At 35.1% G+C, this 22,025-nt stretch overlaps 3 protein-coding genes across 3 annotated transcripts; all 3 read right to left on the minus strand.

Annotated features, from left to right (window-relative positions):
• Nucleotides 1-2,869: 2,869 nt before the first annotated feature.
• Nucleotides 2,870-5,472, minus strand: LOC146137446 (uncharacterized). The gene is made up of 3 exons (XM_083394267.1): nt 5,276-5,472; nt 4,542-4,661; nt 2,870-3,668 (listed from the first exon to the last, which is right to left on the minus strand). Exons 1-3 carry the CDS (start codon nt 5,400-5,402, stop codon nt 3,022-3,024), a joined length of 894 nt encoding a protein of 297 aa, XP_083250393.1. The 5' UTR covers nt 5,403-5,472; the 3' UTR covers nt 2,870-3,021.
• Nucleotides 5,417-8,143, minus strand: LOC146137447 (uncharacterized). The gene is made up of 6 exons (XM_083394343.1): nt 7,913-8,143; nt 7,313-7,493; nt 7,033-7,116; nt 6,301-6,359; nt 5,515-5,855; nt 5,417-5,483 (listed from the first exon to the last, which is right to left on the minus strand). The coding sequence occupies exons 1-6, from the start codon at nt 8,090-8,092 to the stop codon at nt 5,417-5,419; spliced, it is 912 nt and encodes a 303-aa protein (XP_083250469.1). The 5' UTR covers nt 8,093-8,143.
• A 5,726-nt stretch (nt 8,144-13,869) lies between these two features.
• LOC146137448 (tetraspanin-3-like) lies at nt 13,870-19,530 on the minus strand. Its single transcript, XM_083393602.1, has 6 exons — nt 19,397-19,530; nt 18,712-18,891; nt 17,447-17,650; nt 16,582-16,746; nt 15,924-16,007; nt 13,870-15,133 (listed from the first exon to the last, which is right to left on the minus strand). The coding sequence occupies exons 1-6, from the start codon at nt 19,454-19,456 to the stop codon at nt 15,041-15,043; spliced, it is 786 nt and encodes a 261-aa protein (XP_083249728.1). The 5' UTR covers nt 19,457-19,530; the 3' UTR covers nt 13,870-15,040.
• Nucleotides 19,531-22,025: the final 2,495 nt, after the last annotated feature.

The raw sequence follows: 22,025 nt of genomic DNA on the forward strand, positions 1-22,025 counted from the left end.
CAGAGTGCGGTATGCGGTTTTAAAACATGCCAAAAACGAAGTCCTGCCTCTTTCGGTGAGGAAACTTAGATAAAAACCAGACTTTTCATTAAAAACAATCTGTACACTGCCTGTCGTCAGCTGATATGCTCTTAACCCTGTTTACCTTCCACAAAGTAACTAAGTGAAAAGCAGTGGCGATCGCTGTCAGTTAACAGGACCGCTCAAAATTAAGCCTTTTTCCCCCAGGTCCGACTTGTTTACCGAACTCAGAAAGTCGTGCTTCTCTTTTTGATTGTCTGCAGCTTTTGGTGTTTGGCTGCGATCGGCGGCAAATGTTTCACGAAGGTGACAGTCAAATCACGCCCGACAAGCGACCAAGCTTGGGAAAAGAAACGACTGCCAGCATTCCAGCAATTGGAACAAAATGCGACCGGTAATTTGACGCGAACGGATGCGTTTGGTCGTTGAACATGATTTGCAATTGGTCTGTAGTTTCACACATTTGAGTGAAATTCTGAGAGCGCTTGGGAACTTTCAAACTGAATCTACTACATTAGTAAATTAATGAGGTTTTGCAAACTATGCTGATGTCGTTATGTGGTATAAAATATTTTCATAAGTTATGTTTAAATAGCGCGAAGCTTTAAACAATTGTTAAAACTGATTTTTGAACCTTATAAAAGAATTAAAAAACGATTAAAGCCTCGCAAATAACGTCTTAGTACGCCAGAAAGAATGTAAAAGAATGGGAAATATATTTTCACATAGCCATATGTTGGCCAGTACACAAAAAGAAAAGTAAAAACAGGGAAATATTTTGTATTTTATGAAATAAAATGCATCACACGGGACTCGAACATGAAACGTGGGCAAATTTTTGTTGGCCAACAAAAATCTTTTTTGGCTTGAAACAAGAACAACCAGAAAGCGGATGTAATACTACGGTCGCAACGCTTTTAAGTGAACTTGGGGGAAATAGAACGAACAAGTGACGCTACACATATCAAATAAAGGCAAAAAAGTTCAGTATCAAAGGCACTTTTCTCTACATTTGTTGACATACAGGTGAGTTGAAAAACTTTTTAAAAAGTAAGCAGTTGAAGGGTAAATGTACGACATTATACGAAGAAGTTTTAAAGCTTAAGTTGTTAAGGCTCAAGTTTGTTAGTTTCTTAATTCTTGGTCGTCTTTTGCAATACAAATTTGTACGTTTGCGACTATACTTTGTGTGTTTTATTCGATTTTATTCTTACACTGACCTGAAGCACGGTAGTACGATAAAACTTGTCAGCTTCACATAATTTGTCCTATTTTTTTTCATAAAAATAGGTTATTCTCAAAATTACAAAAACTACCGCGTCACACCAAGGAATCCGTCGAAGCGCACAGCTTGATATCAAAGACCAATGGCATGGGCAAATTGACTTGTAAGAAAGCTGATAAAGTTTGCGCGAATTTTCCCATGTTACAGTCTCCAGGAGCACAGCTGGTGGTTAATCAAAAAAGTCAAGCAGAAATAAAGTGAATCAACGAACTAGCACCGATCTCTATAGGAATTTATCTTTGAAGGGTGTCCCTGATTTACGGTTTTTATTTTTATAAAATCATTGAGGTGACTAACAGACAAGGCTACGTAGTCGGTAAAAAATAACCGAGTCCAGCTACTGACAAAAAATGAACCCCGGGAAATGTGCGATTTCGTCGAGTCTCGAGTTCAGCCCCGACTCTACAACTTGTATTACATGCATTTACGTACGGTAACTAAAATAAGGTGGATATTTAGCAATCTACTTATAGGGGTGTCATATAAAGCATCCACCCACAATACGTGGTTGGAAAATGCTCCACTCTTTGCTCTACAAGCTATGCAAATTACAATGTGCGACCTTTACGGTACCGAATTTGCTACTGTGCTTGTGAACGTCGGGGTTTGTTCAATTGCCCTTGCGAGTTCGCTGTCGGCCTACAGCGTAGCCTACCGAAAAAGTGCTGGTGGCAGACTTTGACAACTAGATTTATTTTGACCTTTTAAAATTAGATTAGAATTAATGCATTTTAGTTTTTCCAAATTAGATCGTTTTGAGTTTTCTCAAATCAGATTAGATGTATATATACACTTACAATCAGTAGGCTTACCTTCTCTCTATGTTGAAAATGAATAAAGAGTTATTCGAAACGTTCAAGATGATACCTACTTCTGTATGGGCTTTGATATTCTTATTACGTCTTACTACAAACTCCAACCATTATGCTCCAACGATTAGAATGAGAACTATACCGAATTCCTAAAAACTAGAATTTGAACTAGAATAAAATTTTATTATTCACAATTAATTACATTCGCAAATTATTCTAATAAGAATGTGAATGGTGAATATGTGTGCGCTAATTTTTATGTCTTTTTATGCTTTTCAGACTGTAAAAATTACATACAAGTCGTTCCAACCAAAGAGTTTTAATTAAAATCTTTGTTTCTACTGAGAGACTAAAAATGCCGTTGGACAAAGTATATTTTTGGTAAAATCCGAGTTAGATTAGAACTAGAATTCGAGCACACAGGCAATTCACAAATTAGATTAGAATTAGCTGCATTTTATTCATTGAAGTAGAAAACTAGAATTAGCAAAATAGACCGGAATTTTCTTAGGCGTACATGGACCCCCTAAAATTAGTCCACGTACCCCAACGTTGAAAAACCCCTGCTTTATAACCAATTTGATAAGTCTTTCTACCCTAACTAAACCAAATTTTTTCGTTCCCAATTGTATGACACAAATGAAAACACTTGATTTTAACTTAAGTCATTTGTCCGAAAGACTTAAGTCAAGTCCAGTCGTTTTTCCCCATTGATTTAATTTAAGTCAAGTCAATTTTAAAATTGATTTAAGTGCGCATTAGTTAAGGAATTGACTTAAGTCATTACAACACTAGTGGCATAATATTGTGTAATCAAAAAAACTTTTTTTTTATTAGTTATACGTTTTCTTTACCATAAAAAAACCTCACAAAATTGTGTGTTCGCCGATCAAACACTCTAGGTCACATTTTACAGGAGCGCAGTAGCCGGTCGATCGAGTTCACGCAGCTGAAGTCGAGCAAGGATCGCGACCCGAACGCGCAGTCGAGGAGTTTTCGCGCCGCAGTCGACTCTACGTACACACTGACCAAACCCCTTTGGTCTGGGGAGCGTGGAACCGTGCCCAGGTGGAGCTTGACCTCGTCCCTGGGTCTGGGCCTGGACGGTTGGCGGGCGCAGGAGGCCATTTGGGCAGAGAACCGGCGCCAGCAAAACAGCCTGGTCGGCTGCTGATGGTCCCGCTTTATCTTAACAGGGATCGCCGCTTCTCCATAAGCTGGGTAGTAGTGCATTGTAGCCTGGCCCATTCGCCTTATAACCAAGCCGCTGTCACCGTCGCATTTCAGCGTGAAACCTTGCTCGAAATGGTTTAAGATGTTCAGCACGCCCTGGTTTTGGCCAGAGTAAATGGGCAGCTTGACTGGTAGGGAGTGGACGTCCAGCCCGGTTGATCCTCGATCGCGGTCTTCCAGCATGATCAGCGCCTCTTGGAAGCGGGCCTCCTCTCCATAATAGAGGCGAACGCCGTGCGACTGCAGGTCAAAGGTCGCCTCGTAATGCGGCGTCTGGTCACAAACGACGCTCACTTTGTAGCGGTACAAATCGCCGTCTGTGCGCAAAGTGTAGGTTTGAGAAAGTGGCTGAGCGACAAAAGCTAGTGTTTGTCATCTAACATTACTAATAAAATATATATTTTAAACGTACAATAGCTATTTTTTGTATCTAATATCACCACTAAAATATACATTTGTAACGTGAAAAATCCAGTTTTTTATCTAACATCACCAATCACAGTATATGTCTATAGCGTAAAAAAAGAAGTAGTCGCATCTAACATCACCAATAAAAATATACTTCCAATGTGAAAGAGCTAGTTTTGCCAAACAGGCAAACTTATTTAATCGCCAGGCTGAGCAAAGTAATACTCGGCAAGTGGCATCACTAGTTACTGCAAAAGTACGAGCATCTCCCTTTGTGTGTATTTTATACTTTTTCTTAAATTTGTGTAGTTAATGGCAGGGCTGCGGAGTCGGACGCGGGATTCGAGTAAAAATACGTAAGATTACCCGACTCCCGAGTCCGACGTACGCAGCACCATATTCGAAACCGATAAGGCAAAAACTGTAAAATGTGGAAAAGTGTATGGAAACTTTCAATTGTTGTGGTAGAATAGCGTATGGTGGAATAATTTCCAAACACGTTTTAAGGGTGGATGAGTTTTATGACACACATATGATTAGATTGCGGAATATCCACCCTATTTTAGTTACGTAAATGGGTGGAATACAGGTTGTGGAGCTGGAGTCTAACTCGTGAATTAACGGAATTGGTCCGTTAAACTGTCAGATTCGTGTCGTTTTTAACCAATTACGCAGCCCTGCTTAACGGAAGTAGATATACCGCCATTACCTGGAACCCGGTCACTAATAAAATGATGGCGCGTAACACAAAATGCATGTAAACCTGTGATTGGTCAACTTACAGTCGACGTTGTAGTTTCTCAGCCAATCAAAAATCGAAGGGCTAGTTTCTGTTTCTGCTGGTTGTGAATTACTGGAAGGTTCGCTCAGCACCGTCGCTGTATCCCCAACTTCCAACAAACCTAATAAAAAGCGGCACAATAATACCAGAAACGTTGTTAAAACGTTTTGTATAATGCTGCATTGCTGTTTGGCTAGCCAATGATTGTCGCTGTATTCTAAAAGGGTCTAAATATTTATTTATTCTGCCTTAAACAAGATCTCTTAAACTTACAGTAACGTAGACCTCTAATTTTTTTTTTGGTTTGCATAGACCAGACGGACATGAAGGTTTGTTTTTGATATGACACCAAAAGATAAAAATAAACTCAAGAAACTTGCTGTTTCCGATCGTACTTATGTGCAAATATTAAACATAAATCGAGTATAAATTTACTTAAGAATACGGCAAAGCGTTTTTTTGTTAAATCATTTTCGTTTGAAACAGTCATTCCAATTTTAATTATACAATATAATATTCCAGTGAAAAACGAGTCCACGTATCATCAAGCGGTTCATGAAACCCAATTTAAGAACCCCTGGCTTAAAATCTGAACATTTTGCAATAAAATACAATCACAGACTAACAGTTTACATCAACCATTAAGGCAATTTTTGTTACAGTCGATGCTTAAATTGGCCAGTTTAATAGAGCAATACGCTACATTTATTGCTAAAAAGTACTTGTTAGACTCACCACATTCAGAAGGGCTCGATATAAGATCGCTCAGTGAAATGTTACCCAAGGAACTTGCCCCACTGAAATCAGTTACGTGCTGCAAGTCACTGAACGGCTCATCCCGGGGTTTTGGAGCTTCTTTCATTAAGGCTTGTTGAATTAATGGGGTGCTTTGCGAGGATTGGGAAGTAGTAGGGGTTTCGTTGGTGGGTTCCCGGCTGAGAGTCTGGGTTTGTAGATCAAAAGATTGTTGATGCCGTTTTTCATTAAGAGGTTGTAGTTGTTGATGTTGGTTTTGATCAAGATGTTCTTGTTGTTGTTGTTGTTGTTGGTTTTGTTTTACATTGAGATGTTGTGGTTGTTGTTGTTGAAGTTGGTTTTCATCAAGATGTTCTTGTTGTTGTTGAAAGAACGATTGTTGCATTTTCTGTCCATGATGTTGTTGCTGCAGTTCATTTGAAAAATGTGTTTGTTGTTGTTGTTGTTCTCGTTGGTGTTTATATTGTTGTTTTTGTTGTTGTTGTAAAGGCCGTTTGTGAGACATTTCTGAATGACACTGCGTCACCATCGAGCCTTCACTAGATTGAGGAGAAGGTGACTGCAACAAAAAAATATTTAATAGTTTTTAACATTTTCCAGTTATATGTTAGATATAAGATGTACAGTGCAGAGTCTGTATACTGATGGTTTAAGCATTACTTTATATAAGTGTTAATGTGTCACACGATTCTTGTCAAGATTACTTTGATGAACAATTTACAACATACATATTTAGTAACCAAAGTAAGACACACATTTATCTAGATCAGTGCTTTTCAACCTTTTTGCTGGAGTGGAACCCTATGGAAACATTTCACTGGCTCGAGGAACCCCGGTGCAATAATTCCACTGGCTCAAGGAACCCCAGTGTAATAAACACGCCTCAATTCGCTAAACAATTTAGAAATTGTGAAACCCTTTGACTAAGGTAACCCTAAGGTTCTGCGGAACCCTGGTTGAAAACCACTGATCTAGATACAGAAAACATAAACAATCACTTCAACCTGAGGTTGGTGCAAGCTTTGTGGCATATCATGCCGAAGGGATCCATTTATACAGCTTCCTAAAAAACAATTTTAGGAGTTATTTTGTAAATATATATATTTTTTGATTTAGTCATACATAAATAAATTAAAACTGCATTTTATTCTGTGCCTATTTTGTTTATATGTCAAGCGATGTTATTATCATATGTGTAATTTGGGACTTTAAGTTTGTTGTCAGGTGAATTTGCTGCGACTTTCATCTTAAATTCCATAAAATAAAGAGTAGATAGGATGATGTGCGCAAGTCCGTTAAGTTGGTGATGATTAATTTCATTCTAAAGAAAATGTATGTTTCATACGCAAATAAAATTTTAACAAGTGATTTTTTTTAATTGCATGGCAACAATGGGATAATAACGCAAGAGAAATTCTTCTGTAGGAAAAGATAGCAAAGATTTTCTGTCAGAAAAAAGTGTTTTTGTTAGAAAAAGTGGCATAACTGCAAAAGTGTAAGCAAAACATTGTGATATTTAGGAATTTCCAAAGCATGTTTTGACTATCTTAAAAGCATTGCATTCAGTTTAGGTTCTGACCGTAAGATTGCCATTTTTAGAGTTTCTTACAATTCAAGCTAGCTCATTTGCACTAAAGGCATTCTATTGATAGCTAAACAAATATAAAAAAATCTTTATTAAGTTTATAACTGTTTTTCCTAAATGCACATACATAAAACAGTAAAAGTAAAAATACCAGCAGTTGGAATCTTAGTGGATGGAGACTGTACTCTGGAAGATGAAATTTTTCTTCTTTTGGATTTCAAAATAGTTTTCTTTTCTAAAAAAATAACCATAAGGTTCAATAGTTTTTAGTAAAATTATTTTCCCATAACAGACAAACACTTTTCATAAGTTGTTCATGTTTTCTATGACCTACTTGTCAAAATACAAAATGTCAAGTTGTTAAAATGAGATTAGCGATAAACAAAATTTAAAATTTAAATATCTGAATGGTTACAATAATTACGACAAACCTTTTATTTCAACCGTGTTCAAAACTTTGTAGACCCAGAAGTTTCCTGTTTGCTTGTTTGTCTTACACATTTCCGGGACCCTTTCAAAATAAGGTGACCTGTGCATAGCACACCGGAATCTAGATTTGGCCTTTTCTGCAGGGTTGCTTTCATCACACTTACCCTTGAACACTGACCATTCCTAAACATCAAAACGAAAATTTAGCAATGATGATGTTAAGACTGGTTATAAAAAAACAAGTATAAAACATAAAATCATTACAACTATACAGAAATTTTTATTTCGCCTTAGGAATAGGTATCATCAGTTTCTCAATTTGAATGTAAGCAAGAATCTTTCTTTTACATTTTATTGTCTGTGGGAGATTACTTACTTTTGAAAGTGTTTCAGCTTAAAAATTCAACAAGGTATAATCAAGACTGTTATTAGTTTTTGTTGTCATTTTTTTTAATTTAAAAAAATTACTTTTCACAAATTTATAGGGACAATTTAAAAAGGTTTCTATATTGCTATGAAACATTTTTGAAACTAAAGTATGCACTAAAAATGCTAAGCTGTTGAAGTGATAATAAAAAGATTATGAACAGAAAATCAATTACCTTAAATATCTCGTAAAAAATTTCCCAGTTTGGTTCATCTTTTTTAGGCCAAGGAATTTTTAAAAATATTTTTTGTTCGTCAAGCCACTCAGCGTCAATAAATCTTCCTTGATCAATTCTAGGTAAAAGCCATCGCTTTAGTGATTTGACGTCTTGTTCTTCATCATAAACGGAGCACATCTTAACAAATTAATTTTTTTACATTCCAAATTCCTCAACCATTTGTTCTGATGGAAATAGTAACTAAAAAGTCTGTACATTCTCACAATTATTTATCACATATTTTAGCAGAGCTAATGGTGATGTTTAACTATTTAACAATGTTGCATGCAAAATTGAGATAATTAGCTCAATTTCCTAGTAAAATGTTAAATCAAAATACTTAATTTCAACCAAAATCAATGAATTAAGGCAAGTCAGGTCATTTCGCTGAAATGACTCAAGTTAAGTTAAGTTATTTTAAAATAGGGCGCTGATCTACAATCATACAACAGCGTTTAAATGACTAAATCTTATTTGGGTTGGTGCGAGTATGCATTTGTGTTGGACAAGTAATATTATTATATTTATTTTCCTATATTTATTCTTTTCTTGCTATTTTGACAACTCGTTTTGTTACAGTAAAAAAGTGGTAGAATTCTAGACCAGTGCTGAAAACAGTTTTTAAGTGCACTCAAGTCAAGTCATTGACTTATGTCATAATAACACTGCTATTAAAAGTTACTAATGTCATATTTAGAGCCAATTATCTACCTTTTAGGGCTACCTTTGTGAAACGGCTTTTGGCAAAATTCGTTTGATAGTGAAGCAATGTTGGTTAATTACAAGTCTCATTTGTGTCTTTTGCCCGATGAATCAACCTCACTATCACTTTAATAAGTATTGCTGTAGTCTGATTACAAATCCACACAGTTTTTGTTGGCTGGTGTTGAGCTGGCCTGGCAGCAAGCCGGAATTTTGCATGAACAATAAAAGGGCGATATGGAAAAGTGGAAATGATTTAGTACCGGTAGCCTTTCTGGCTGGCGGGAATTGTTACAGCAACGCTTTCACACAGGTGAAATATTTTTATCTATAACAGAAATATGTGTCAAGATATAACATTATTCATGTGTGAAACAGCCAAAAAAAATTTGTTCTCAGATTGACAGCGAAGGCTTGGTAAAGGCGTGAAAAAGTAGCAACATTTTTGATTATACATTTTGAAACGAACACAACTCAAATAAACGTCTTAAATACTCAATAAAACATCTTAAATAACCGCTGTTACTACAGTAGCATGTACCTTTGTTAACTTTTTTTTACCCTATGTGAAACAGCTTTTGGCAAAATTTGTTTGATAGCATGTAACTTTGTTAACTTTATTGGTTCTTCACATCCATTCAAATTCCAATCCTTTTTTCGTAACTAGAATTACATCACCTCAATAAACTTAGGCCTATGGATTATAATCCAGGTAAAATATTAATCATAAAAAAGATGCAGGCAGTGTAGCAAAAATATTAACATGTAATTTGCTAAATCACTTCGGTATGTTTTGTTGATTATTAGGGCCTTGTTACTATAAAGTTGTTAGTAATCCAGAAAAAAAAACAATAAAAAAAGTTGGTCATCCTCATTCCTTACTAATGTCATTATAGCAAAATTGACAATATTATTTTGAAAGGCGGTAGTATCATTTATTATTTGAACGTAAAAGTTAATTGAAACGAGAATACATAAAACCAGATGGGATGATTGCTTTCAATGGAACATCTTGCTTTTACAGAGTTTTTTTTTTATATAGCCATTATTTCTGGGAAAACGGTAAATACTAAAACATTCTATGAATTAGTCTCCTACACTTTTAGTTTTACCAAGTTTTAGTATTTACCTGGGAAAACTTACTTTCCTAGATGGGCAATCCCCACATAATTCTCATAGAAAGTTACACAGCGTCATATATGATTAAAGGACAAGATTTATAATGACAGATTACACAGTTAAACTAAGATTTAGGGCCGAATGCACCAACATGGATCAGATCAAACTAGGATCAGATCAAACTAAGATCAACTGATCCAAGTTTGATCCTTTGAGGCACTTGGTATGCACCAAACTACGATCAGTTGAGCCGCGCTTGATCCGATCAAAGTGAATTATGGAAACGAGATTTCGGTGCTTTCCCCCTTAATTTTTTTCTTACATCTTGTCAGCTAACAAAGTTAAAGTAAATGTGCCCCGCTCAACAAATTTTAACGACTTCGAAAAGAATTTAATCATCCAACTAATTGACAATTATAAAAATGACATAGAATGCAAAAAACTGACTGTGTAACAGCTGCTGCAATAACTAAGGCGAGGGAAAAACGTAGCGAGACCTTTAATGCCAAATACCAATACAAAACGGAATATAGGGCAGCTTCAGGTCCTCTGGAAAAAAATTAAATCGAGGGCTAAAAAGGAATCGGCTTTTGTCAGAAGAGAGCGTTTCCTCACAGGTGGAGGGCCACCGCCCGCTGAAGATGCTCAGTTGCAAAAAGTTGAAGGTATGGTGATATTTTATATTAAAAGGCAACTTCAACCAAACACACCATTATACTATTTGTAGTGTTGAAGTTAGGGTATCTTATGATACAAAAACTTTCTGTTTAAATTAGGAAACTCTAAGCAAGATATATAATACTTTGTTGTAACAATATTGTTTAACTACAATATTTGAACTATTGGCCAACAATGAAGCATACTTATTTTACAAATAAAATTAACTATCAATTTTTTTTGTATTTGGCAGCAATGATATCAGGTCAAATTAGTCTTTTGAAAAACCAATTTGATGATGATTCAATACTCGATCTTACAGCGACAGACACTGGAGAACCATTAACTGTTCTTTACGTAGATCAAGGTATAAACTGCTTCACAAATTTTAGTTTGATATATTTTAGCTACAAGTCAAAAATACAAATTTTAGTGAGTTGTTAAGTTTTATTTTATTGCTAATAATAATTAGCTTTGTTTTAGATTAGATATACAGCGAAGCAGTTCAACATCAGTGCAAGGCAGTCCACCAGTAAAAAGAGTAAAACAGTCAAAAAATGTTATCGCCCAGAATGATATCAATGCACTAAAAAAGGAATTTTTAGAAACAGTTCTAAAACAAAAACAAGAAAGGCATACTATGAAGATGAAACTTTTACAGCTAAAACTTGAAAGGAAACTCAGAAATCAAGCAGATGAGACTAAAGACCATCATTAGGATTTGAACATTTATGCGGAACTTTGGAATTAGTTATTAGTAAACATTTAAATTAACTCACTATTAAAATTTTGGTTATATGCAAAATATTTATGGTACTCTTGTTTGTAAGGTGTAACCACAACTTGATAGTCATTATTCACACAATACAGGGCAATGACTGTAAATTGTCGCCATAGCTAACAGGTAATGTGAATGATTCACTCAACTGATTTCATTTGTTAGCTATGGCCACAATTTACAGTTATGCCCTGCATTGTTGTATCATATTGTGGTCACAGCTTACAAATAAGAATACCATAAATATTTTACATAACAGAAATGTTAATATTGTCTAATTGCATGTTGCATTTTACCATTCGTCATGTTTTCAATATGTTTGCAGTTACTAGTAAAATATTAAAAATTATCAATTTTTTGTTGTCAAATAATATTTCCTGATACACTTGAGGCTTCATCAGTAAGGTCATTGTTGGGCAGATCATAGATTTCATCATCAGACAGGCCTACGTCCCCTCTTCTACGACAATAATTATTGGTAAAGAATTCTCTAGTTTTGTGTGAACTGGTATTGTTAAACAACAAAATCGTTGCTTCCAACACTCCAAACATCCTTTCAACTATGTTTCTGGTTTTTATGTGTGCTTTATTATATAGTTTTCTTTATTACTAACAGGATTGCGCAATGGAGTCATCATGTAAGCGCGGCAAGGATAACCACCATCACCAAGCAAAAGTCCTTTAAATATATTATGTTCGAGTTGATAACAGATTGAGCTGTTGTCAAAAATTCTACTGTCATGTGTGGAGCCTGTCCATCTACATACAATGTTAGTAAACAACATATTCGGATCACAAATAGCTTGAAGATTTATAAAAAAATAACCCTTTCGATTTCTGTAAACTTCTGCATTTTCTCCTCCAGGTGAAACTATGGGAATATGTGTGCAATCTATACAACCAACTACTCCTGGAAATCCTGCAACTTCCTTAAAACTACATTTTACTTGGTTTAAGCTCTCTAGTTCAAGTGAAATAAAGTTCCTTTTTCTGGAAGCTAAAGCAATTGACACCCTGTGTATGATACGGCATGTAGTAGACTAGTGAATTCCTACAAGATCACCATCACATCTCTGAAAGTGTCCAGTAGCATAATATCTTAAAAGTGACAAGTAGCTGCAATATAGGGGGAATAAAACTGTTTCTTTTTGAATGATGCTCGAGGTCTAACGATATCATAGCCAATAGGTCAACCACTGATTCTTTACTCAGCTGGTACCTATTGTAAAACTGAATACTGTCATATTCTTCAAATGGGTTGGACCTGTCAAGTATAACACGTTGTAGTGGTCTTTCTATTTCCTCTATAACATCAATTGCATTCATATTTAGTACTTTCTACAACAACTATTTCTGTAAATAAATAAACCTGTCACGTTTTAGGTCTGGATTCGTGTTTTGTTTAGAGGTTTTGTGATTTTTTGTAAAGATTGGTGTATTTTCAAAGTTACTTACGTATTTTACTAGGCCGTGTCTAATGTCGATGAATAAAAAACGCGAAAATCATTTTATATGTTTCATAGATGACAGTTTAGTGTTAGTTTACTGTTTAAAAGTTTAGTACTTGTGATTAGATTTCAAAAATACATTATTAGTCAATGTTAAGTCATTTGATCCTGCACTTAAACCTGCACCATCGAAGGTTTAACTTTCGGATCAAATATGCGTGTTTGATCGTGGTTTGATCGGCGATCAGGCTTGGTGCATACCAAAATAAAGATGATCCTAGTTTGATCGCTGACTCAGCAATATTTGATCTGATCGGGCTTTGATCCGGGTTGGTGCATTCGGCCCTTTAATGTCTAACTCTAAATCCCATAGTCTCTACCTTGCTTATAAACATTTTATAATAAGCAATTACGTTTTCAAAAGAAAAATATAAGGTACGGCGACGCTAAACTGTATCTAGGTCGATTATTATATATGACTTAACACAACATTAGGGTTATCCAATATAATTGGAATGGAGCCGATGCCCTAGCGGCATATGTTAAATAAAGCTTTCTAAATACAACTATTTTGGTACACGTATGTAGCCACAGTTATCTGAAATTGTGTATAATTTGCGCATATTCGCTCGTGATACGTAGTTCCATGTATTTAAATAAAATTTATTCGCATCTGTAGACAAAATGGGGTCCCAATGTAAATTGTTATTTTATATTATGTAAATTGGGGTCGCCTACTTAAAAGGTTGGAGACCACTTCCCTAGCCTATACCAAGTGGAAGTAGCGGTACTCGTCGGATACTAGGGTGGCGTCATCAATTTCTGTCATGGAGTTCTACAACCGTATCATTTTAGTACGTGTATTTTCGTTGTCGCACTCCGTACGGCATGCACGTCTTGTGCACGCCTGGCACACGCATTCTGCGACAAACAAAGGCAAATTCGCTTTTTGCCTCGAAAGGCTGGGGCCAATATAGTTTTATTGATAACAGGCCGACCAAAGTCAAAATTTAGTTTGAATTTGCATCCGACAATATATAACCCGTATTTTACCTTTGTAGGGGCGATGTGCAGCGAATTCGCAAAATACTCTGCAAGGTTTATCTGACCACTGGTTTATAATTTATTGGCTACGATATGGCAACCATTCATACCAACCTAATGTTATTTTTAACTATAAAACTTGCAGAGCTTAAATATATAAAACCCAGTTGAAACAAACTTGTTTTAATTGGTATTTTTATTGACTTCAAAAGGTGGTCTTTTATTTTTTTTTCTGGGATGCGGCCACAGTATTGACGAAGCAGGTGCGAAGAGAAAAAACGGTAGCTATACAAGCGAAGTGGAAGGGTGAAAAAAAGAAATTACGAATGTCTTGTGTATGTTTGTTTAGCAATGTAATATTTTAACATTAAACGAGAGCCTATGTGCAAAACATAACTAAGCTGGATTTTCGACGGTTTCAGCATTTTACGGATATCAGTCGAAATTATATAGTTAGTATTTGTTGTCGTGCAATTTTTGACATATTTACGATTATATTATCGTAAATCGTTCATATAGCAAGTATTACAACAAAACAACTACTTAAATGCGTCACGTAGTATATGTCGTCGAGATTTTATAGAAAAAAATATCACATTGCCTGGTTAAACTGAGATGTGGGTCAAATATGAATTACTAAACGAAACCATTCAAGTTTTGCATACTTACGCAACGAAGGGTTAATAGGTACCGGCATTTGTTTAGTTGTTTAAAAAAGGGTTAATTGCTCCTCGCGCAGACTTTTAGCAAATTGCGTTACGGCACACACACTAACAAGTATGTACATATAAACACTATTTGAACTTACAAGAACATACACAACAACTGTTGGGGATTTGCAACACCTTTAAAATTAATGTTGGCGCGGTTCAGTTTAGTTGGTGGCAATGCAGGATTTCCCTATGAAACTTGACAAAGCGATCTGCGTATTATCCAGTTTTGTTTACATGTTGAAACTTGTTAAACAAACTAATTGCCTAAAATTTTGGCCTCCTATGGGAAATTAATTACTAATAAATGTACAATGCCGGGTTTGGACAATTTTTTCCGTACAGCTTATCGACTGAATGCCTCATTTCCTCTATTTGTTACAGCAACGAAAAATATAGACATTAAGGGTTATTTCCAGGCTATTTCCTCATTATCCAAATTGGGTCGTGCGTTTACCAGTCACTTAGAAGTATATGCTACGCCGGAAAACAAATAAGTAATCGCCCAAAAAGGGCCTCTATTTACAATAGAAAAGAAAAAGAAAACAGCAAACAGTGAAGGTTCATCATTAAGGATATCGAACAAGACACGCACACGCCTACATATCAAGCCCTTCTGGAAAATTCCTCAGGCTGTGTACTGTGGGTTCATTCGAGAATATCCAAAACCTTGATCCTTGTTCATGCAAAGGAAGCCAAGCACAATGAGAACGCCCAGCAACTGAAAACATGATAAAAAAGTTTTACGATAAGTTTAACAACATACCATTTTTAACAGCGCAATGTGACCTGTTATAAATTTCCAATTCAACTAGTGGTTTTAACGGTTTAGGTTACACCCTTTTCTGAATTATTACACCAAGTACTCCATTTTGTTTTTGTGCCGTATAGTGTATGCTTTTACGACGGGGAAGTGGACAAAGGTATACCAAGTTTTACATGACACACTCGACTATTTTTAAATTCCCCCACAATTTTATTGTTTACAGTTTCTTTAACAGTAAATTCAGACGATACATAATTAGGTTCTAGACTAGAAAAAATGTTTTTTGCCTCTACCAGAATATTTGTAGTAAAGGTAGCACTATTTATAATACGCTTGCTCATATGCCAGCCAGCCATTTTAAACTTTGAAATATTGCCCCTAAAGCATTGCATCTCCATTTTTAGTTTCTGAATGACCTCCTTAATTGGCATAGGTGAAAAGGTAGATAGTTTAATGTTACACTAAAACAATTTAATATGCAAAATGGCTTCAGCTGAAACAGTTAGGATAAAGCAACCAGCATACAAAAATGTGGGCTCAGGTAAATTTGGCGAAATTTACAAAACTTAAATGTAATTTGGATTTTGAAAGCAACTTTATTGCACAAAATCAAAAATAGAACACCAAAAAAATCATGTGACAACAGGTTTATCCAACTCAGGCAAAAGACCCTGTAGCCACAACGACAATTTCCTGTTTCCATTCAAATTATGTTATGCTTATGAATATAGTGATTTTGACTTACGATAAATACAGCCAAAGCCAGCGCCGAATAGGACATGAAGTCAAAGGCAAAGTGGAAGGCCTTATCCAATGGTTTCTTGCAGCCCTAGAACATTAAACAAATAGAGTTAACATGTAAAATTAACATCACCAAATTTAATTTGACTATATGTACTGAGTTATGCACTGTCTGAACACAACTGTTCCATTACATCTTATTCCCTGTTGAACAAAACGCATCACACGTATATTCTATAAAATGCTTTTGTCAACATGAAAAAAATATTTAGTAAATTAGAAACAAGTTCTGAATAGATTTGTGGCATAGCAGACACAAACATACGTTGTCTTTTAAATAATTATTATAGATTACATATACAGGGCAATTGGGAAAAAGCAGCTAATTAAATTTGTGGCACCTAAAAGCTGATAATTAACATGGGTGTTTTCTGGAGTTTGTTGTTGTTATGACAAATACATTGGTAGATTTTTCACAGTCTATAGAACTTTGATTTTTCACAGATAGAATCTTAGAATTATATCAATCGTTTTTAAGGGATTTTTGCATTATACATTTTATATCCAAATAAATTGAACAACAAAAATATTTAAAAAAAGAAAAAATTCTTAAAGAAATCAACTTATTAATATCGCTCCCTAAGAAAAAAGTCAAAGTATACCTTTGTGTAAATGTATTTGATGTTCACTTTATCAGTTTTTCCAGTGCAGGTAGCATTGTTAGGCGTGGCTGTGTCATTGCAACATGTGGTTGGGACCATGCTGCCATTCTTTCCCCATTCTGTGTTGAACCAGTCGGTGTAGTTATGAAATCCGCAGCATTCCAACTAGACAGAAACGGTTTCAGGAATTAAGTAAACCCTGGTGTGCTCAGATTTATATACTGCCATTTGTTACTATTGTTATTTAATTTAAAAGATAAAACATTTATTGAAGAAAGGTTACTAGTAATAGAATCCAAATTTTATTGAAAAAAAATAGAAAAAACAAATTGGTTAAAAGCAAATTGTTCTGGTTTTATGTAAAGAAAAAAAACGGTTTATGTAAGCTTGTAGAGTCTTTCACTTAAGCAGAAATTGGTTTGCGTGTTTTCTCTTGTATGTTTGCAATTAGTTGTGTTTTTTTTAAATTGACGAAAGATGTTTCTGAAAACTGATTTTCCATTTTTTGTTAAATCTTAAAAAATGTTATTAAGGAATACATTGACACTGCTAGGTCAACAAAGCAAAGTGGCATTGAAGTACTTTCACTTTGTTCTTCTTGTAACAATATTTCATGCTTTAAAATGTATATTTTTAATGGGCAAGTTTGCAGACAAATAATCACATCATAGGAACTATTTGGAAAATATTGAAATACATTTATTTTAACTAAAAAGTATTATGTTAGAGCTAAAATTTTAACTAAACTACCTAGACGAAACAATCTTGCTTTTTGGCAACTTAGTGAAATTTAGAAATACTGTGTAAAAACACACAGAATGATAAAAAATTAAGTAAAAAAAGATAACAAAGTTTACAAACTCACGTCAGTTTGAATGAGATCGACGAAAGCAGTTGCGTTGAACACGACGTCATCCGTTGTGTTGACGGGAACCGTTTCGTTTCCATACTGCTCAAATTGCTTCCACACAAAGTCGTCGAAAGAATCACTGGTCTTGCTTTTGTTGGCCAGCAGAATTCCAGAGAGCGAGGCTTGGACGATTAGCACAGAGACAAGGAACACCAAGTACTGCAAGTAGAAGCAAAATATTGGAATAAAGTTACTCAGATTAGATTATAGGTTCAACGCTGACTTTTGTTTTTCAGAATGGTGACTAAAATTTTCCACTAAATGTGACTTTACGAACTCCAGCCATAAGACCAAACAACTTCAACATCGGAATAAAATACAGTTTGTAATGAGACCAAAATATGACTAATACCTAATAGTCATAACAATGTCTAAATCCAAGTGATGTGCTTATCGAGTGGGGTTTGAAATTAGGAAAAAGGTTGTATATATGCCCTCTTACACTGTATCGCGATAAATTTATGAAGCATACCAACTGGTAAGGTCCTATTCAGACGATTTACTACTTATTCACTTGTGGATATTACTGCGTATTTGGCTCTATTATGTTGTTGGTCTTTATGCTATATATAATACAGGGATATCCAACCTGCGCCCGCCTGAAATTTTTATGCGGCCCGCTAGTCATTTTCACTTCCAAGTAGTAATAAATCTAAAGGCCAATACTTAATCTTGAAACTTAATAGGTTCTGCGGACTATTTAATTATTTCAAGTGTCAATGCGGCCCACTATAATAAAATGTTGGACATCCCTGCTATAATACTATAGATTATTCTGCTTTAGATATTGTCACCTTTTAGGTCTTATTGTGTAAAATGTCCCCAAAATGCCCCTTAATTGTCCAATCGGTTGGTACATTGCGATTTTTTTAGCTCTTAAGTGTAGTAATGTGTACTGTGTATTTATATTTGTTTTCTTTTTTGTATGCAGTAAGGTATTATGTATTTACGTCTTGTCGACCTTCCTATGTAGTTTATATGAGATTCATTCCTTAAAACATTTTTTAATGCGAATAGAACCACTACCAATGGGGCAGCTGACTCGATGTACCTAACGGTCTTTCACTGCCCCCTGGGAACTCAGATCTAATCGGCTTTGTTTAAACGAGAACATTAGGTCTTTATGATTTAGTTGCAGCTGATACAATTTTGTGCAACATAAATATTAAATCAACTAATTTGCATTTATAAACAAATTTTAAAATTAAAATATCGCTTACCAATCCGAGGCAAGTTTTCTTTTCACAAATAGCTCCAAGGCAGCCGATGATTCCACCAACAAAAAGCACCGATGCGGAACAAATAAGAATAATCGCCGGTCGTGCACTGACTTGTGCAAAACTACCATCGTTCGACTTGATGTAAACTATCCCTGCGTACATCATAAAGGCAGCAGCAGCCTGCAGAAAACAAAACAGATCTGTTACACTGTGAGCAGATTTAGGTCAACAGGTGGTTAATATCTAAAATGCTACTTAGACGCTGGTTTTGAATCCTACCATAGCATTTAACAATTATATGATTAATACGCAAATATTTGGGTTACGGTGCAGGTTAGCGTTTGGCTATGGGTGGGTTTAGTATTAATATCACTTGACCTACCCAAGCCCAATGCTAATCCACACCCTAACCCAAGTAAAAGTTTGGAATCATGTTTTTTGCAAACCTTAGGTTAGAAATCCTACCACGATTTACCTTTATTTTTAATCATGCAATATACAAATTCACACAAATTTATTTAGAAAAAGATTGGTGCACCTGACCTGCCATACAATGCAGACTGGTACATAGCAATCTTTTAAAATTATTTGGAGAAATATTTTATTCGGTTTGCACACCAAAATTTAAAACATATTTGAAATAATGCCTAATCAAATAGCATTGCAAAAAATGGTTAAAACTTACCCAGAAGAAGATGTTAAGTGTAAAAAGAAGACATTTGAGTGATGCAGAACAGCAACCCATTTTTTGTTGATTTTTATTCTAGTTTTTTACCCTACTCAGGGACCAAAATACATATACAACTTACAAATACGTCTGAAAAATAAACAACTTTACAATTAAGGAAATTAATAGGACAATAACACGTTGTATTGTCAAATATTATTATTATTTTTTTATATATAGCTATACGTAAATTAACGAACTCACGCATGTCTAGCATTAAATAAAACTTGAATATTTGCATTCAGAAAGCGTTTAAAAACAAAACCGTTTGCAAAAAGAAAATAACGCCCACGCAATTTTCAAGTTCCGCATTGGAAAAACACTTTACAAAATTGAAAACAGCGGTCATGTGATGGCGATGACGTCATGTTTCCTTGTGTTTAGGTTTTAACGTTATTTTATCATAATTTGAAATACCTTGAATTATAAATTAACGAAACAGGTCCCGAATGTAACGTATAAATTAAACAGATTCATAAGGATGGATTTAAAACGCGCAATGTTGAAATCGTGAATTGCCAAATGTAAACAACTTTTAATGTCTATGAACTGGTTGTCAGGATTGAAGTTACGCATGAATGGGTTTCATGAAAATATCGTGCTATTGACAAAGTCCCAAAAAGTACGACGATAAAACGTTTAAACCAGTGCCAGCGGTTCCCAACCTGTTTGCTCTCGCCAACCGATTTAGTTTAAACTTAGGCAATCCTTAATTTTGATTAAAAAAAAATTAAATGGTCATATTTGAGATTTTTTTTTAATTTGGCATAAATGTCGCAGATTTTCGCCCAAAGTATGTTCTAGCAATCGAAAGTTACGGCTCCATTGGACACATTAAGATTTTTATGACATTTTACTAGTTGACTGAAGCTATACTTGATTCATAAACACAACTGGTTCACTAAAACAACCGCACACAACTTTTTGTTCTTGGTCCTTACACTGCTAAACTTTTGAATCTTATTCCGTTTGCTTGTTAATTTTTTACTTTATGAAATACCAGGAGGCCGAACAGGTAACCACTTAAGGGTTGCGCCCCCCTTGGAACCACTGGTTTAAGCGATAAAATATTTAGAAAGATGCCTGGCACATCCTTCGCCCGTTCACTGAATTGTAATTTGACAATAATCAACACCTCAAACAATTTTTTTCACATGTTTAATGGCCTTCTAATTTTAAAGTTGCGAAAATGCATAATTTTTCGCCTGTTTATCGAACTTATATAATTTCAGACTTTTGTAATTTAATGGTGTTGTTGTTGTTTACTATGGAAAGTCTGACAAATGCACATGCATTTTTTTCAAAACACTAGACATGCACCCTTAAAAAAAGAATAGGTATCTGGTTTTCCCACATATTATAGTTGCGGGTTGCACATTTGACCTTAGGTGCACCATGTTACCCCATTGTTTTGGCTGTGCACCCCCGAGATCTCGTCAAGATCTGCCATACTTAGAACATTTACGGTATTGAAACTTTGGCACTGGTCTGAATGCTACCACAACAAACAATATTATGGGTTAAGGTGTGGGTTAGGGTTTGGGTAGGTTAAGGAATAATATTAGATAATGGATATAATAATACTTGACTCACCCAAACACTAACTCACAACCTAAACCAAATAATGTGCAGAAGTAGGTACGTCTTGGTTAAAAAGTAATTCTATAGCCATTCATCAAACTCAGGGTACTGGCTCATTTTTCCATTTGGAAAATGGATCGGGTACCATACTTTGAATTTAAAAGTTTGGTAGTCAGGTCCCTTATTTCCTACACATTACAACAAAAGTCTGGTTAAAATTTGCCATACTTTCAAGATATAAATCTTTATGGCCGAGTAAGCTTAAAATATGACTGCATTCCATAGTTTGTGACCACCAAAGATTCACACCAACTGTTTTTTTAACTAAAATGTTTGCCAAAATGTTGCGGTATATATGCTAGAAAGGGTCATTTTTCATTGTAAATCCACTAGGCCAGTGATATTCAAGGCTAATAACCTCACTTGCGTGGTTATGGCCAAGTAATCCATGGCAAAGATGTTTGGCAGCTTAGGGCTGGAATGCAAACAGGGCAAAAAACACTTCAGCTGTACATAAAACCCTGTTTGCACACTTGTACACTTGAAAGTGTGATGTTGCACACCCAAGCTCTTGGCGTGGAGTGTCAGACTAGCTAAGCCCTTATGCCAAAAATACTTAATAGAACATTTGTTCACAACTTGCTGTCTTTGTAGTGAATTTTTATTTCATTACCTAAACATAAATAAATTTACATTGTACACCTCTTATAAATTATACAAATTAAACCTCAACATCTGCTGTCAAAGTTTTTTTAAATATTTTTTTTTAACACATTGTAATAATGTTGCATAATGTCAGTGGTGGGTTTTGGGGGAAAATGATATTCAAACAGGGTAAGCATGATTTTTAATTTGATGTTTAAGCCAGGGGTCAGCAACTTATGTATATGCAACAAATTTCAAACAACATCTGGGCCGCAGGCCAGAGTTTTAACTTAAGTCCTGTGAACAAATGACATGACTTGCATGTAAGTCATTCTGATTAATAAGTTCTCTTGAAATTATT

This window comes from Ascidiella aspersa, chromosome 7 (assembly GCF_963924565.1).
Source record: "Ascidiella aspersa chromosome 7, kaAscAspe10.2, whole genome shotgun sequence".
In the NCBI taxonomy this organism is placed as follows: Eukaryota; Metazoa; Chordata; class Ascidiacea; order Phlebobranchia; family Ascidiidae; genus Ascidiella; species Ascidiella aspersa.

Coding starts and splice junctions, on each gene's coding strand:
- LOC146137446 (XM_083394267.1), bottom strand. CDS start 5,402: ATGAAAGAAGCTCCAAAACCCCGGGATGAGCCGTTCAGTGACTTGCAG. Junction 4,662..5,275: donor ATCGAGCCCTTCTGAATGTG/GTGAGTCTAACA, acceptor GCTTTTTATTAG/GTTTGTTGGAAGTTGGGGAT. Junction 3,669..4,541: donor GAGAAACTACAACGTCGACT/GTAAGTTGACCA, acceptor CTTTGCGCACAG/ACGGCGATTTGTACCGCTAC.
- LOC146137448 (XM_083393602.1), bottom strand. CDS start 19,456: ATGGGTTGCTGTTCTGCATCACTCAAATGTCTTCTTTTTACACTTAAC. Junction 16,008..16,581: donor TCAAATACATTTACACAAAG/GTATACTTTGAC, acceptor TTAATGTTCTAG/GGCTGCAAGAAACCATTGGA. Junction 15,134..15,923: donor TGGCTTTGGCTGTATTTATC/GTAAGTCAAAAT, acceptor TCATGTTTTCAG/TTGCTGGGCGTTCTCATTGT.
- LOC146137447 (XM_083394343.1), bottom strand. CDS start 8,092: ATGTGCTCCGTTTATGATGAAGAACAAGACGTCAAATCACTAAAGCGA. Junction 7,494..7,912: donor TTTTTTACGAGATATTTAAG/GTAATTGATTTT, acceptor TTTGATGTTTAG/GAATGGTCAGTGTTCAAGGG. Junction 6,360..7,032: donor CACTAAGATTCCAACTGCTG/GTATTTTTACTT, acceptor ATTGTTTTTTAG/GAAGCTGTATAAATGGATCC.